The sequence below is a fragment of the Paroedura picta genome, chromosome 2 (assembly GCF_049243985.1).
Source record: "Paroedura picta isolate Pp20150507F chromosome 2, Ppicta_v3.0, whole genome shotgun sequence".
NCBI classification, from domain to species: domain Eukaryota; kingdom Metazoa; phylum Chordata; class Lepidosauria; order Squamata; family Gekkonidae; genus Paroedura; species Paroedura picta.
This window is the reverse complement of record NC_135370.1, coordinates 138,597,301-138,610,632: the sequence shown is the minus strand read 5'-3', so window position 1 is coordinate 138,610,632 and position 13,332 is coordinate 138,597,301. Positions and strand designations below refer to the sequence as shown.

General features: G+C 43.7%; 1 protein-coding gene across 2 annotated transcripts in view; it reads right to left on the bottom strand.

Moving 5' to 3' along the window:
• The window catches only part of DPH6 (diphthamine biosynthesis 6), a 295,479-nt gene that overhangs the window by 64,472 nt on the left and 217,675 nt on the right, over nt 1-13,332 (bottom strand). For both annotated transcript variants that reach the window (XM_077322984.1, XM_077322983.1), the window contains one exon: nt 858-1,263. In XM_077322984.1, the coding sequence (XP_077179099.1) occupies nt 858-1,263 (406 nt within the window). The remainder of the gene's footprint in view (nt 1-857; nt 1,264-13,332) is intronic.

The window sequence follows — 13,332 nt, the reverse complement described above, 5'->3', positions numbered from 1 at the left end:
GTTTTTAGACTTAAGAGTTTACACAGACCTGGTGCTCAGATTTCCTTGAACCATGACCAGTATTCACACGGAAAAACTTTTCAATCACAGAAAGTTCTTTAAAACTTCTCTTAACTCAAAGGGCCTGGAACTCATAAAATCTCCAATTTTTAACATATTATATTGTAGCAGTTTAAACTTGTTCTTGAATATCTAAGATATATTTAAAACACCTGATGAAGAAGACTTTTTTAAACAAACAGTTGTAAGCCCTGTTGCTGGATGAAATTTCTGATGTTAACAGTACACTCTTAGTACGGTAACAACTTTTAAAGCCTCTAGTCCTGTAGTCAGCTGCTAAGAGGTTGGAAAAAATCATCCAGGATTCCTCCCAATATAAATGATCAACTAAGATAGCCATGGCAGTTTTAATACCAAAATCAGCACTAAAAAGGATCCAGATGATCCATTTGATGCAAGCAATTCAGGAGTTGAGATGCACTAAACACGCCATCATCTTGCCCAGAACTGGAATACTAGAAACTGGCCTATAGTTATTCAAAGGCACTAAGCCCAGCTATGCCATAACCTTCTTGAGGGCCATGTGGACTAGCCAGGAAAGTGGGGAGCTGAGCATGCTGGTTTTCTGAAGATATTGTCCATTCTCTTAGGTTGCTAAAGATGAAAAATAGCCTTCAGAACTGGACAAGCAGTTGCTGCAGTGCACTCCAGCACACTCAGTGAATCAATATTGTGTCTACATCAGAGGTTAGTTAAAATGTGGCTCTGGTAAGCCATATTTTAAAAAATCCTGGCAGCCATTGTTGGAATACCATGTGAACCACATAATTTTTATGACATTAAAAATAGCACCTTACCTGCTTGCAGTGGTTCCATTTCAACCATGCTCTTTCGGTAGAAAGTTCTAAAGCTCAAAGGAGTTGTATTAAGATCTTCTGAAAGTTTTTCAACAGCTTGCTTAAACACTTCCACAACGCCATGCAGGGCTGTATCTAAATTGATTGTAGTACCCGTTGGTGAACTCAAGCTTAAGGATATGACAATAGCTGCAGAACAAGTTGTACAAGACTGCACAGCTTCACATTTAATTTGGTAGTTCTCCAGTGATCTCATCACCACAAACTTTTCCCTTTGCTGTTGTTCATCTACTACAGCTATGACATGCCATTCAATAGATGCAGCTCTGGGAAGGGAAGGCACCACAGCTACAAGCAGTTGTCCATACATTAAAGGTCTGTCATCATGTAAGTCTTTGATTTCTTCCTAGAAAGGAAAAAAAATGCTTTAGGTCTTGGAAATCTTTAGAAAAATATTTCATGTTGTATGTAAAGAGCTGAAACTGGAGTAAGTGGAGAGACATTCTAAATATACAGCCCATGAAACACTGTCAAAACGTACACACAACACCAAAATCAAGTTCTCCCCCACAAAAAAAAAAAAAGAACAGAAATGCCAAACAGGTATATTGCTGACCAGAGACATCTGTTCACAATGAGGAAGGGAAACATTACGATTACTCAGAACTGTATTTAAAGCACTTTATTGCGGGGTAGGTGGGTGGGTGGGGAATTAAGAAGCAACATGTTAAGTATTGTTCTGAAGGCAGGGCCTCTGGGAACTGTTACAGAAAAAAACCTCCTTGTATTCTCTCTTATTATATCAGAATGATGAACAAAATGTTTGTTGCCTTCACAAACCAGATCAGCTCCAAAAAATAATCTACTTGGCTATCGGAATAGGCTGCTAAACTGCATTACAATATGCTTTGTAACAAATCTAGCATTATGTTCTTCCTCCTCAAAATTGCTTTTGTTGGCTGTCCCATCCCTTCAAATAGCTTTTCTTTTCCTTCTGAAGAAGGACCACACATTCAGCAATACCGACATTAGCGTCTTAGGCATTCTCTATCTATATATGTATTTTAACAACTTTTAATATATCCTTTTGCTTACCATGCAGTTTGCAGTAGCAAATACTGTACATTGTCTGACCTCTGAATGGGAAAAATAATTACAAGTTGAAACAGTAATTTTACCTAAAGTCGATATGATCATAGCACTCACTTGGCTTTCAATCTACATGCTCAATTTTCGTCCACTCACTCCTGACTTCAAGAGGAAGGAATAATGACAGGTTACAGGCACTTTATTTCAAAATTCACTCACAAAGTTATTGACAAGCATTTTTTTCCACAGAAAAGTCTCTGCTACTTGACCCTCATGAGCTGTTTACATGAAAAATCCACTTACAACTAGATTAACCACAGGGAAGTCTAATTCTACACCAAAAACTTGTAGCAATTTCTTTAGCACGTCTTCGTTTGATATGGGAACAAAAATAGGGATAATTTGCCTCAAATTGCAGTCACTTCAGTCATAATAAAATCTTGCTGAGTACTGTTTGCTTTCACTACTTTCATTAGGTAAGCTGGGACTGTTATTAAGGTACCAACACATAAATGTTATATTAGCACTTAACAGTAGCAACAGTATTCTCCCTCCAGGAGACGAATTCTAACCTTGTCAATATAATTCTGTTCCCAGTGCTGCAAAACAATTTGAAAGGATGAATACTGGAGCTATACAGTGGAGAAAAAAGTCATGCTCATTCAGGCTTAAAGGCCACTCGGTTGGCCCAAGGTGCTGAGGTACTGTTTAGAAAATAAGTCTTAAAAAGCTGTCTCAGGTCAAGTCAAGCATTGAGACAAAACTTTCCGACTTTCTTGTACTTGTCGTAGGCTGTTAAATCAATTACTTAGTATTTCTGCTTGCCTTCAACTGCCATTTAGAAAATGGGAAAATATATATATGAGAATTAGGCCAAGCCAAAAGTACAATTTCAAAATCAACAAATGATCATCATTCCAAGTGAAAGACCATGTGCCGTGCAGCCAACATACTCAAAGAAGCTCACGTTCTAGAGAGGACTCAACCTTTAGAATATGGATGAGTGTGATGGATGAAATTTCCAGGTATTTTCCCCCTCCAGTGCAGCAGAAACGCTTAAATTCTTGCCTCCAATTAGTTTTAACATAGTGGTTACCTTTTCAGAGCATACACCTGTTTGATAAATGATTTCTAGTGGTCATCTCTTGGATATTTCTTTGTTTTGCACAGACACAGCCTTACAAACCTATGCAATTACAGTTAAGTACTATTAAGTGAATGATAACAGTATATTAATGGCATGACAACTAAGGCTGGCAATTGTACAAACAAATACACTTGAAATGACAGAGAAAGGTTACACTTGGCCTCTATACTCCTTATCCCACTAAAAACTCTGAATCACATCTTGACTATCTCTCACTTCAACTACTGCAGCCTCCTTGTGCGGTCTTCTGTTCACTTATCTCTATTCTTCTCTCACCTTTGGTACTTTGCTGCCCAAACCATTCACCTCATATTTTATTGTGACCATGTAATACTGCACTGGCTTCCTGTCCACTCTCTTATCAGCTGCTATCCTCCTTTATCTGGCAGCCTTTGTGTCCATATTCAGATATACTTCTGTCCGTGACAGCCATCCCTCCAGGCTGGCCATTCTGAAATTAACAAATATTTCTTGCTTTCAAATAAATGCGCCCTTTCTCCTTTGCTTTCCCTTATGTCGGAAACTGCCTGCGAGAACACCTCTGTGATGCCACCTCTCACTTTTTTCAGATTTCTCCACAATGTGATAGATGGATATACCTGTTCCTAAACAAAATGCATTTTTCCCACTGTCCTAATATACAGCTAATGTTATCACAAATGTATGTATTATTTCTACAGTACTATTTATAGAAAATCCTATGCATCATCAACTTTTTATCCTGTCTTTTAGAAGCACTTGTACATGAACTCCGAAAGCTGAAGGCAGCCATCTTAATCATTATGACTTACAATCTCTCTTGCTGATGGTCTTACATATTTAAACAGCCCTTTGTACCATGATCCCTTTTAAGTATTCTCAGAGCTACCGAAATAATTTTGGAAGCAAAATATCTAAACAGTAAGCATAATAGAAATGAAACAGGTTAAAGCTTATTAGCAGCAGGGAACAGATGTGGTAAAGCTCTTGCCAGTTCTCCTGCATTTCTTCCCCAGCAGGGACCTTCTATCAAGCTGTGAATTAGTTCTAGAGTATAATGCAAGCGGCTGTTACAGAAATTGCACCTTCCTATACCGCAGCATTGTACTCAGAATTCACTTTGATTTTTGATTTCTTTCTTTGTAATAATAATGTTTAAAATATTTCCTGCAGAGCTAAATGTAAAGTCAAGTGCTGTATGCCAGCTAAACACAAAGAGATGAAAATACAAAATTGATAAGAAAATAATTGCCATATAGAAAGGTGATTTTTCTTGCCAAAACTATAGGTTCCCAAGCCAAGTAAGAATAATGATTAAAGTTAAGATTCCTTGAAATACCTTTCAAACATGCATAATTCAATATATCTGTTACAATGTGGAGAAAAAGATAACTATTTAAAGAACAAAGCCATAAATTGATAGCAATATAAAGTAGAAGCAAATCTAGTCTGTCACATGGAATATGATCAGAGACTATCACTCTCTAAGTTTTATTCTATGCAGTGTCTAAAATAAGACCTTTTGGGAGGAGACAGTTGAGCTGAATTAAGGGGGTTTTAAAGATGGAAAAGGTCTACATGATGAAAAGCAGTTGTGAAGGTGTACTCAAATGAAGGAAAGAGTCAGATAATTTGATCTCCAAAATCCTTCTTGGGCATAAGTCAGAGTTTACATTATGCTTCAGAACAGACATTGCAGATAGGTGTAAGAGAATGACTTTGAAAGCTTGCATGGACTTCAAAACACTGAATTCAGCTAAACTACTGAGAGTTGCGTTCCTGCAATAAAAGCTTTATTGAAACTTTAGGCTACCCGAAGAAACTGAGAATGTAGTTATCATGTGCTAATATTAGCTTTGTATTACTCTGTGACTTGAGCAGACAATGCATTGCAAGAGTATAAACCTTGTTTAAAATACATTTGAGGCCTTTTTATATTTCTCAGTTTTTTTAACTGTTAGTAAACTACTGTCACATTTTTCATGGCGGAAGAAAAAAGTTATTAAAAACTGAGAAAGAAATATAAAGAGCTCTCAAATGTCTTCAAATCTCACCATCCCAGTATCATTAAAAAATAATAATAAAGTCTGTCCTGGAACTAGAAAAGGCAAAATTTTGAATGAACCACACTGGCTCAAAACTGGGAGAAAGAATTACTTCACTCTACAATATTTCCCCAAAGTCAACATAGGGTCCCAAAGGCAAACACAACATATTACTATGACTAATATAGCCAGCCCAGACAGAAACTTCTAGTAGTTTTTTTCAGAATTAATAAGGAAGGGACTGCCATTTGCCAATGACAGAAATTAAAAATGGTTATTACTAAGGGTTGTGATGAAAAGCTCATCTGGTGGTCCAATAAAACTGTGGTTGCAGTGATGAGCTGAAACGTCCGCCAAAAACTAGGACTGCAACTCTAAAATGCCATGATAGGTTGGGTCATATGACTAACTGACATTCTTGTTCTTCATATCACTGCTGATTACTGTTTCAGTTGCATTCAAGGTTAATCACTTCTCCAGGAAGAAAAAAGTGTTCATAATGGAACCCCGCGGAATCTTACAGCGAAGGTACTAGAGAGATCACTAGCAGCCTCACATCACCAACATGCTGCCAGGAAGACAGCAGGAAAGCTTGCCATAACAGCCAATGGCATTAAAGGCTGCTGAAAAAGCTAATAGAAATTTCCCTTGTCAGTCGCCAGGCATTGGAAGTCAATGTTTTAATTGTTGTTGTTAGGTGCTAAGTCGTGTCCAACCCATCGCGACCCTATGGACAATGATCCTCCAGGCCTTCCTGTCCTCTACCATTCCCTGGAGTCCATTTAAGTTTGCTCCGACTGCTTCAGTGACTCCATCCAGCCACCTCATTCTCTGTCACCCCCTTCTTCTTTTGCCCTCAATCGCTCCCAACATTAGGCTTTTCTCCAGGGAGTCCTTCCTTCTCATGGGGTGGCCAAAGTATTTGAGCTTCATCTTTAGGATCTGGCCTTCTAAAGAGCAGTCAGGGCTGATCTCCTCTAGGACTGACCGGTTTGTTCGCCTTGCAGTCCAAGGGGACTCACAAGAGTCTTCTCCAGCACCAGAGTTCAAAAGTTTTAATTGTTAGACTTCAGTAAACATAAATTCAGGTTTCGTTCGACTGATGACTTAGTACAATGCTTAAATTCAGCATAACTCAGTGGAATGTTATAGTAAGCTAGACAGTAACCTTTTTAAAGTCAGAAGACCTGATATTGGAAACAAGCAATTACTATTATTAACCTATATATAAGCCTTATGCTATTTTTATTTTGAGGTTAACATGGCAGATCTGCAACGAAACTAAGGCAGAGATATTTTTCTTGATCAATACAGACAGGCGCACACACAAAATGGGGGAGGGGGAGGGGGAGGGGAGAAAGTAAATCACAACTAGAGATCTGACACAGAGCTACAAGAATGCATTATACAAGCCAAAAGCATTTATTCTGCTTCATGGATGAAAAAGAAAAACACAGAGCAGTTAAAGTGATTATTTACTGCTGAGCTGGCATACATCTTGCTGGGTCACTAGCTGGCACTGTGTGCTGTGTGAAAGTTTAAAGTGGCATTAAAACAGCCCTAGTTCATATTCAAGTCACTGTCAGTAACCAAGCTTGCATGAGGAACTGCCAATGGGGGAGAAGGACCAGAAAAGGCTACGTTGTTTCACTGAAATCCAAAACCTAATTACTTGGAAGTAAGCACCACAGAACTCAATGGGATCAACTCCTGTATAGGAGTGTTTGAGATGAGCGTGCCTGTCATTTAAGAACAGAATCCATAATTTTTATTTATTTACAAAATCTGTATCCCGGCTTTCTGCCTTTACAAGGACCATCTAGATGGCTAACAATTAAAACCAGCTCTTCTGCCCACCAGCTGTATTTCCGTCTTGTCAGAATTAAACCTCTGAAACAAGTTGAAAGCATGAGATAGAGCTGAGTGTCAACTGATTAAATTAATATTCAAATCAATATAGAGGGCATGCCAAATTCCAAACACATGCTCTGTTGAGGATGCGATAGATGCCTCCCCTGAACATTTCCTGAACCGTTTGTCTGGTTGGGTTTAGGAATTTCAACCTAGCAGCTGAGCAGGACAGTGAAGCAGACCCCTGAAATGGCTGCTATATACATGAAGTTAAATACATTTTTCACTGTCTATATTTGTTTTCTGGTCATTAAAGTTTGGGTCCAGCAGCACCTTTAAGACCAAACTTATTCTGCTCCTTTAGCCCAACACAGCTACCCACCAGTATTTTCTGAGCATTATTATTATTTGTTTTATTTAATATTTTTTACTGAAAATAAAAGAGCCTCTTGTGGCGCACATCACAGTTATATATCCCCTGTATTAGAATTGGTTTAAGATATTCTTTGAAATACTGTTTTTGATTTTTTAAATGGCAGAGTGGTAAGGCAGCAGAAATGCTGTCTGAAGCTGTCTGTCCATGAGGTTGGGAGCTCAATCCCAGCAGCCGGCTCAAGGCTGACTCAGCCTTCCATCCTTCCGAGGTCGGTAAAATGAGTACCCAGCTTGCTGGGGGGTAAACGGTAATGACTGGGGAAGGCACTGGCAAACCACCCCATATTGAGTCTGCCATGAAAATGCTAGAGGGCATCACCCCAAGGGTCAGACATGACCCGGTGCTTGCACAGGGGATACCTTTACCTTTACTGAAAATAATTTTGTTGTATAAAGTAGGAGCCCTCATCTGGATAGCCTCAGCCTAGGTTGTCCTTGTCAGATCTCAGAAGCTAAATAAGGTAGATGTGGAGGCAGTCAATGGCAAACCACTTTGGAACATCTCTTTCCTTGAAGACCCTATGGGGTTGCTATAAGTCAGCTGTTAAAGGTAAAGGTATCCCCTGTGCAAGCACCGAGTCATGTCTGACCCTTGGGGTGATGCCCTCTAGCGTTTTCTTGGCAGACTCAATACGGGGTGGTTTGCCAGTGCCTTCCCCAGTCATTACCGTTTACCCCCCAGCAAGCTGGGTACTCATTTTACCGACCTCGGAAGGATGGAAGGCTGAGTCAACCTTGAGCCGGCTGCTGGGATCGAACTCCCAGCCTCATGGGCAAAGCTTTCAGACGGCTGCCTTACCACTCTGCGCCACAAGAGGCTCTCAAGTAACAGTCAGCTGTTACTTGATAGCAAAAAGAGAGAGAGGAGGCGTCATGCCCATGCCTGCTGCACCTTCTGTTGACCTACGAGAGGATGCTCTATGGCCCATAGCCTAGCCAGAGGCACTGCCAGTGCAAAGCACACTCCCCATGCTGCCTGTAAACCCTGCCATCAAGGATCACATCAGGGATTGGGGTCAGCCCTATCTAGCACAGAGGACTTGCCGGAGCAGCAGCAAGAGCATGCAATTCTGACCACTATCGGAAGATCAGCTTGCTTGTCAGCATGTTGTTAGTCCCAATGGGGTGCAGCTGAAGCTCCTTCCTTGGTCGAGGACTAGGCACATCTACAAGCCCTCCAAATGAAGTCTACTACACACAGCCTTGAGAAAAGCTTCTCCACGGGTGCAACAAGTGCATTCCCTGACTGTCTGTCTAGATGTCCAGTGTTCCTGTTTACTATGGCAAAGCTCTGCTGGTTCGTTCCTGGTTCCTGATTTTGGCTTTGACTCCTTGATTTTGTTCCTGATTACTGACTTTGGCTTTGACTCCTTGACTTCGTTCCTGGTTCCTGACTTGGGCTTTGGCTCTTGACTTTGTTCCTGGTTCCTGACTTTGACTTACTCCTTGACTCTGTTCCTGGCTCTTGACTCAGCTTTTGACTCTGTTCCCCAGCTATTCGACTATGTTTGGGACTCTCGTTGGTGCCCAATCTTAGCCTGGTTTTTGACTCCACTCTCTGCCCTGTCTCCCTTGGTCAACTGACTCCCTCAAACTTTTGATCTTTCTGACTGGACTTTGGACTCTCAACTAGCATAACAATTTGGTCTCTGCTTACTGATTGAGGGTGTATTTACTCAGTAACCAATGTGTGATCTGGCAGGGAAGCACCATCCTAGGTACCAAATAGACTAGTAATGCCTCTGAGGCTGCCTGCTTGAAATTGCAGATGATACAAGCTATTATGGCAAGGGGCTTAACAGGAACACATCACAGTTATATATCCCCTGTATTAGAATTGGTTTAAGATATTCTTTGAAATACTGTTTTTGATTTTTTAAATGGCCAGAGATTCCTGAAAAAACTGATACCTGTAGGAATCTGGCCATCTCTTATTATCTGGCCCTTCTTTAGGTGCCTCTGTTTCTCAGCAGCACACATAGTGGTACTATGTCTATGGATTCTCCTCCTCAATGCATGTCTTGTGCCTTTACTGCCTGAGTTCTAGCACCAGGTGAAAAATGCATGGTTCTGTTCAACTTTAATTGAGTTACAGTTGATTTTTTATTGTGAATTTGTTAGTATAGCCTATGACTTCACCTTATTGTTTTATAAACCTGAAATGGCTATAGTGCATTTCAACGGTGCCCCTTCTTTGACAGTATAGATGTTTTTTTGTAAAAAATTTAAAGCATGACTACCTTTTTATATTTTACACAGGGCAAATAACGGACATGATAATTCCCCCCAAAATCTAGAATTCAATTATCTGCGACCTGTGTTAAATATTTTCATTATAATTACCTCAAAAGAATATAAAAGCTTTGTATAATCCTGACCATAAGGAAATGAAATTTGCAAGGCAGAAGATGAAAAGCCCACTATTACTGAGATGCCTGAACACACTGCATGTTCTGTGCATGAGGTTAAAAAAACTTGCTTTAAAAAGCTAGAATATATATATTTTAAACACAAAATAGCTTTAAAGAATTGTCATAATCCTTATATGATGTGAGAGGTAAAACACAATTGTGTAAAATCATACATGTCAAACTGGATTGTAGCAATATTTTTCAAAGTAATTTATCCTTAGTGGTTTAACCAACTATATTCATTTAATTGCAGAACACTTTCTGAAAATAACTGCAGACAGAACAAAGATGATGAGATTTCATCAGCTACCTCATGTGCCTTGATCCTTCCAAAGTTATAGGGTTTGAGCAGAAGCAATGTATTTAAATCCTACATACGGATCCCTGTGAATGTGTGCCTCCTAGAATACAGGAGAAGGGCGAATGGGACTTACCCCGGGCGCGTTTGCCGCTGCGGGGAAGCCCTCGCCGAAGGAACGCAGGGAAGGGGACTACAAGTCCCAGCAGTCCTTGGGGCGGCGATCGGGAGCGCGGCAAAAGGACGGCTGGGGAAGGAGGGGGCCAGGTCGGCTCTTCCCAGCCTCCTTTGCCCGCTCCATATAGGGAAGCGTTGGAGAGGCTTCTGCCTCTTTCCCGCTTCTCTGCCGACGAGGTTGGAGCTGCTGTCAGGAGCTCCAGTCTCGGGCCTAGTTGGGAGCGCTGAGGGAGAGAGTTTGCCTCAGCATTTTTAAAACGCCAAAGCCTGGAGGCTTGGGGTGCGGCGCAGCCGAGTTTTACACACCAAAAAAAAAAAAAAAAAAACCGTTTTTATTTTAATTTATTGTTTTGTTCGTTTCGATTGTTTGTTTGTTATTTTCATTTATTTTGAAGGGCAGGAGAAGCGGGGAGAGCATGGCTGGGCATCGCGCAGTGGCCCGGTCTGAACGGGCGCGGCCTGCAGGCCGTTGGGAGTCGGGTCACTCGCCATCAATCCAGCCACGGGGTAAACAGGGGGCTGCGCAGGGAGCCCGGGCAAGAACAGTTGCCCGTGGACGGCCTGTCCCCAGTCAGTTGCCGGAGTCCACATCGGTGGGGCTCCAGGGTGCAGGAGGCTTGGCCGAAATGGGGCCTGGACCTTCGCCCTATGGCACTAGGGGAGCCTCTCGCAGGGCACGGGAGCGATCCCGGGTTAATCCCCCACCATCGCCAGGCATTGCAGCGGCAGTGGGGCCAGAGCCCATGGCTAGCGGGCTGCCTGAGGCCGCAGGGGGTGTAGGCCAGACCACAGGAGGTGCGCCCCTTTTGTTAGGGGCAGGTCAGAGTGGCCAGGCTCCTGTTTTTTCTTTTCAGACAGAAAATTCTGGTCAGGCTGCTCCCTCATCAGTGGCCCCCGGTGTTGGATGGTGGCAGGGGTGGGAAAATTCAGCCCCTGCCCAATGTTACCTTCCCACTGCACAAGGCATGGTCCAGGTTGGGGGCATCCAGTCAGGTTGGCCCACTACGGGGCAGGCGGCCTGGCCATATATGGGCATGCAAAATGCATGGCCCGCAGTGGGGATGCAGGCAAGTTGGCCTCCACTGTTCCCACAGGGGCACTTGGCAGGCCAGCAACTCGGGGGTCCTGGGGTGCGTTTGTCGGCACCCTTGAGCATGGGGGGGGTTAGGAGTTCTGCCCCATTGGTGCTCGCAGGCAATTGGCAGGAACCAAGGGAGCCTGCTTCGGCTCAGCAGGAACTTGGTGCTGTAAGGCAGCAAACTGTCCTTCGACAACAATCGGCTTCTAATGATCAGGCCGGTGTTGCTGGGTGGGTGACTCCAGCTCCAACTTTGTTACCTGTGTCTGTGCCCTCGGGGACTGCAGCGGAGGACGGGCAAGCGCGACCGGGGGAGTCAGCACCTGCTCCTGGAGCCTCGGGGCCTGGGCAAGCACAGCCGCTGATGGGAGACAGAGTTCTGGCCGAGCAAAAAGGCAGGAAGCGCAGAAGGCATGGGCACAGCAGGCGCTCTGGGGCAAGCTCTTCTAGTGAGTCCTCAGGTTCGGAGGATGAGCTGGCAGTAGGCCAAAAGGACGTTGCATACTGGCTCCAGGGGGCCATGGTTCCGGGCATTCCGGCATGGTTAGCAAGCTTTCGAGAAGCAACTAGAGTATACTATAAGGAGGGAGCAGGGATGGGAAAGCCAACTCAACCCCCGATTGGTTTCCCAGCGGGGGATGACCCGCCTGGGACCCATCTACCCAGGAAGCAGCGCATGCGGGCCCTGTTGGGTTATTATGTTGATGTTTTTGAATTTGTGAGGCCTGATGATGATGCCCCCAAAACTGGTATTAGAAAAAGGCGGCCTCGCAGGGATCGGGTAGCGGTTGAGAGAACTTTTACGAACTGGATCAGGGGATATGGGGAATATATGTGCCTAGTTGCCGGGGCCTTCCCTGAACGGGGATGGCATTTGATACGGCACTTCAATAATGTCATGGAGGCCATGGTGCTATCAGGAGATGTGGCTGCAATAATGTATGACACAAAAGCCAGGGAAAAAGCGTCCAACAATGCGCAAGCTAGATGGGATTTGAGGGAAAGGGACTCTTGGATGGTAAAAGTGGGTCCCTATGTCCAGAGAAACGAGTCTGAGAGGCACTGGTCAAGCAGCAAGAGGGAGGTAAAAGGCCTATGTTGGGATTTCCAAAAAGGGTCCTGCCAACGACGTCGCTGCAGATTTGAACACAGCTGTGAAGCTTGTGGGGGAGGGCATGGAAAACACGACTGCAATCGTCAGGGTACGAGTCGGCCCTTTCGATCCAGCCGATCCACCGCCAAGAAAGGGAGTGGATCGGCGAACTCAAGTGCAGCAGGGACCCAAAAAGCAGAATGAAGTCCCTTTGGAACTTACCACCTTGGCTATTTCCCCCGTTAAGGTTGCCGCCTTGCTGGCGCTGTTAAAGGACTATCCCAATCGGGAGTCAGCTGAGTACCTGGCTTCTGGATTTGCGGTGGGTTTTCGCATTCCATACGAGGGAAAGCGGGAGGCTACTACTAGCCCAAATCTTAAGTCTGCCATACAAATGCCTGAAGTGGTGGCAGACAAGATCCGGAAAGAGAGCCAGGCTGGCCGCATGGCTGGCCCATACCCCAAGCCACCCCTAACTAATTTGAGAGTGTCACCATTAGGGGTAGTCCCCAAGATGGCCCCGGGACAATTTAGACTAATACACCATTTGTCCTATCTGAAGGGGACGTCAGTGAATGACGGGATAGCTCCCGGGCTCAGCTCGGTCACCTACGCATCCTTAGACCAGGTGATATCATTGGTCAAGGATTGCGGTCCTGGGGCGTTACTCGCTAAGTGTGATGTTCAATCGGCCTTTAGACTGTTGCCGGTCCATCCTGAGGATTTTGTTTATTGGGGTGCAACTTTCGGAATTCTTGGTATGTGGACAAGGCCATGCCGATGGGGTGCTTCATCGCATGCTTCGCCTTTGAATCCTTCAGTACCTTTTTAGAATGGGTAATGAAAGGCCGCACTGGGAGCCCGCATATTAC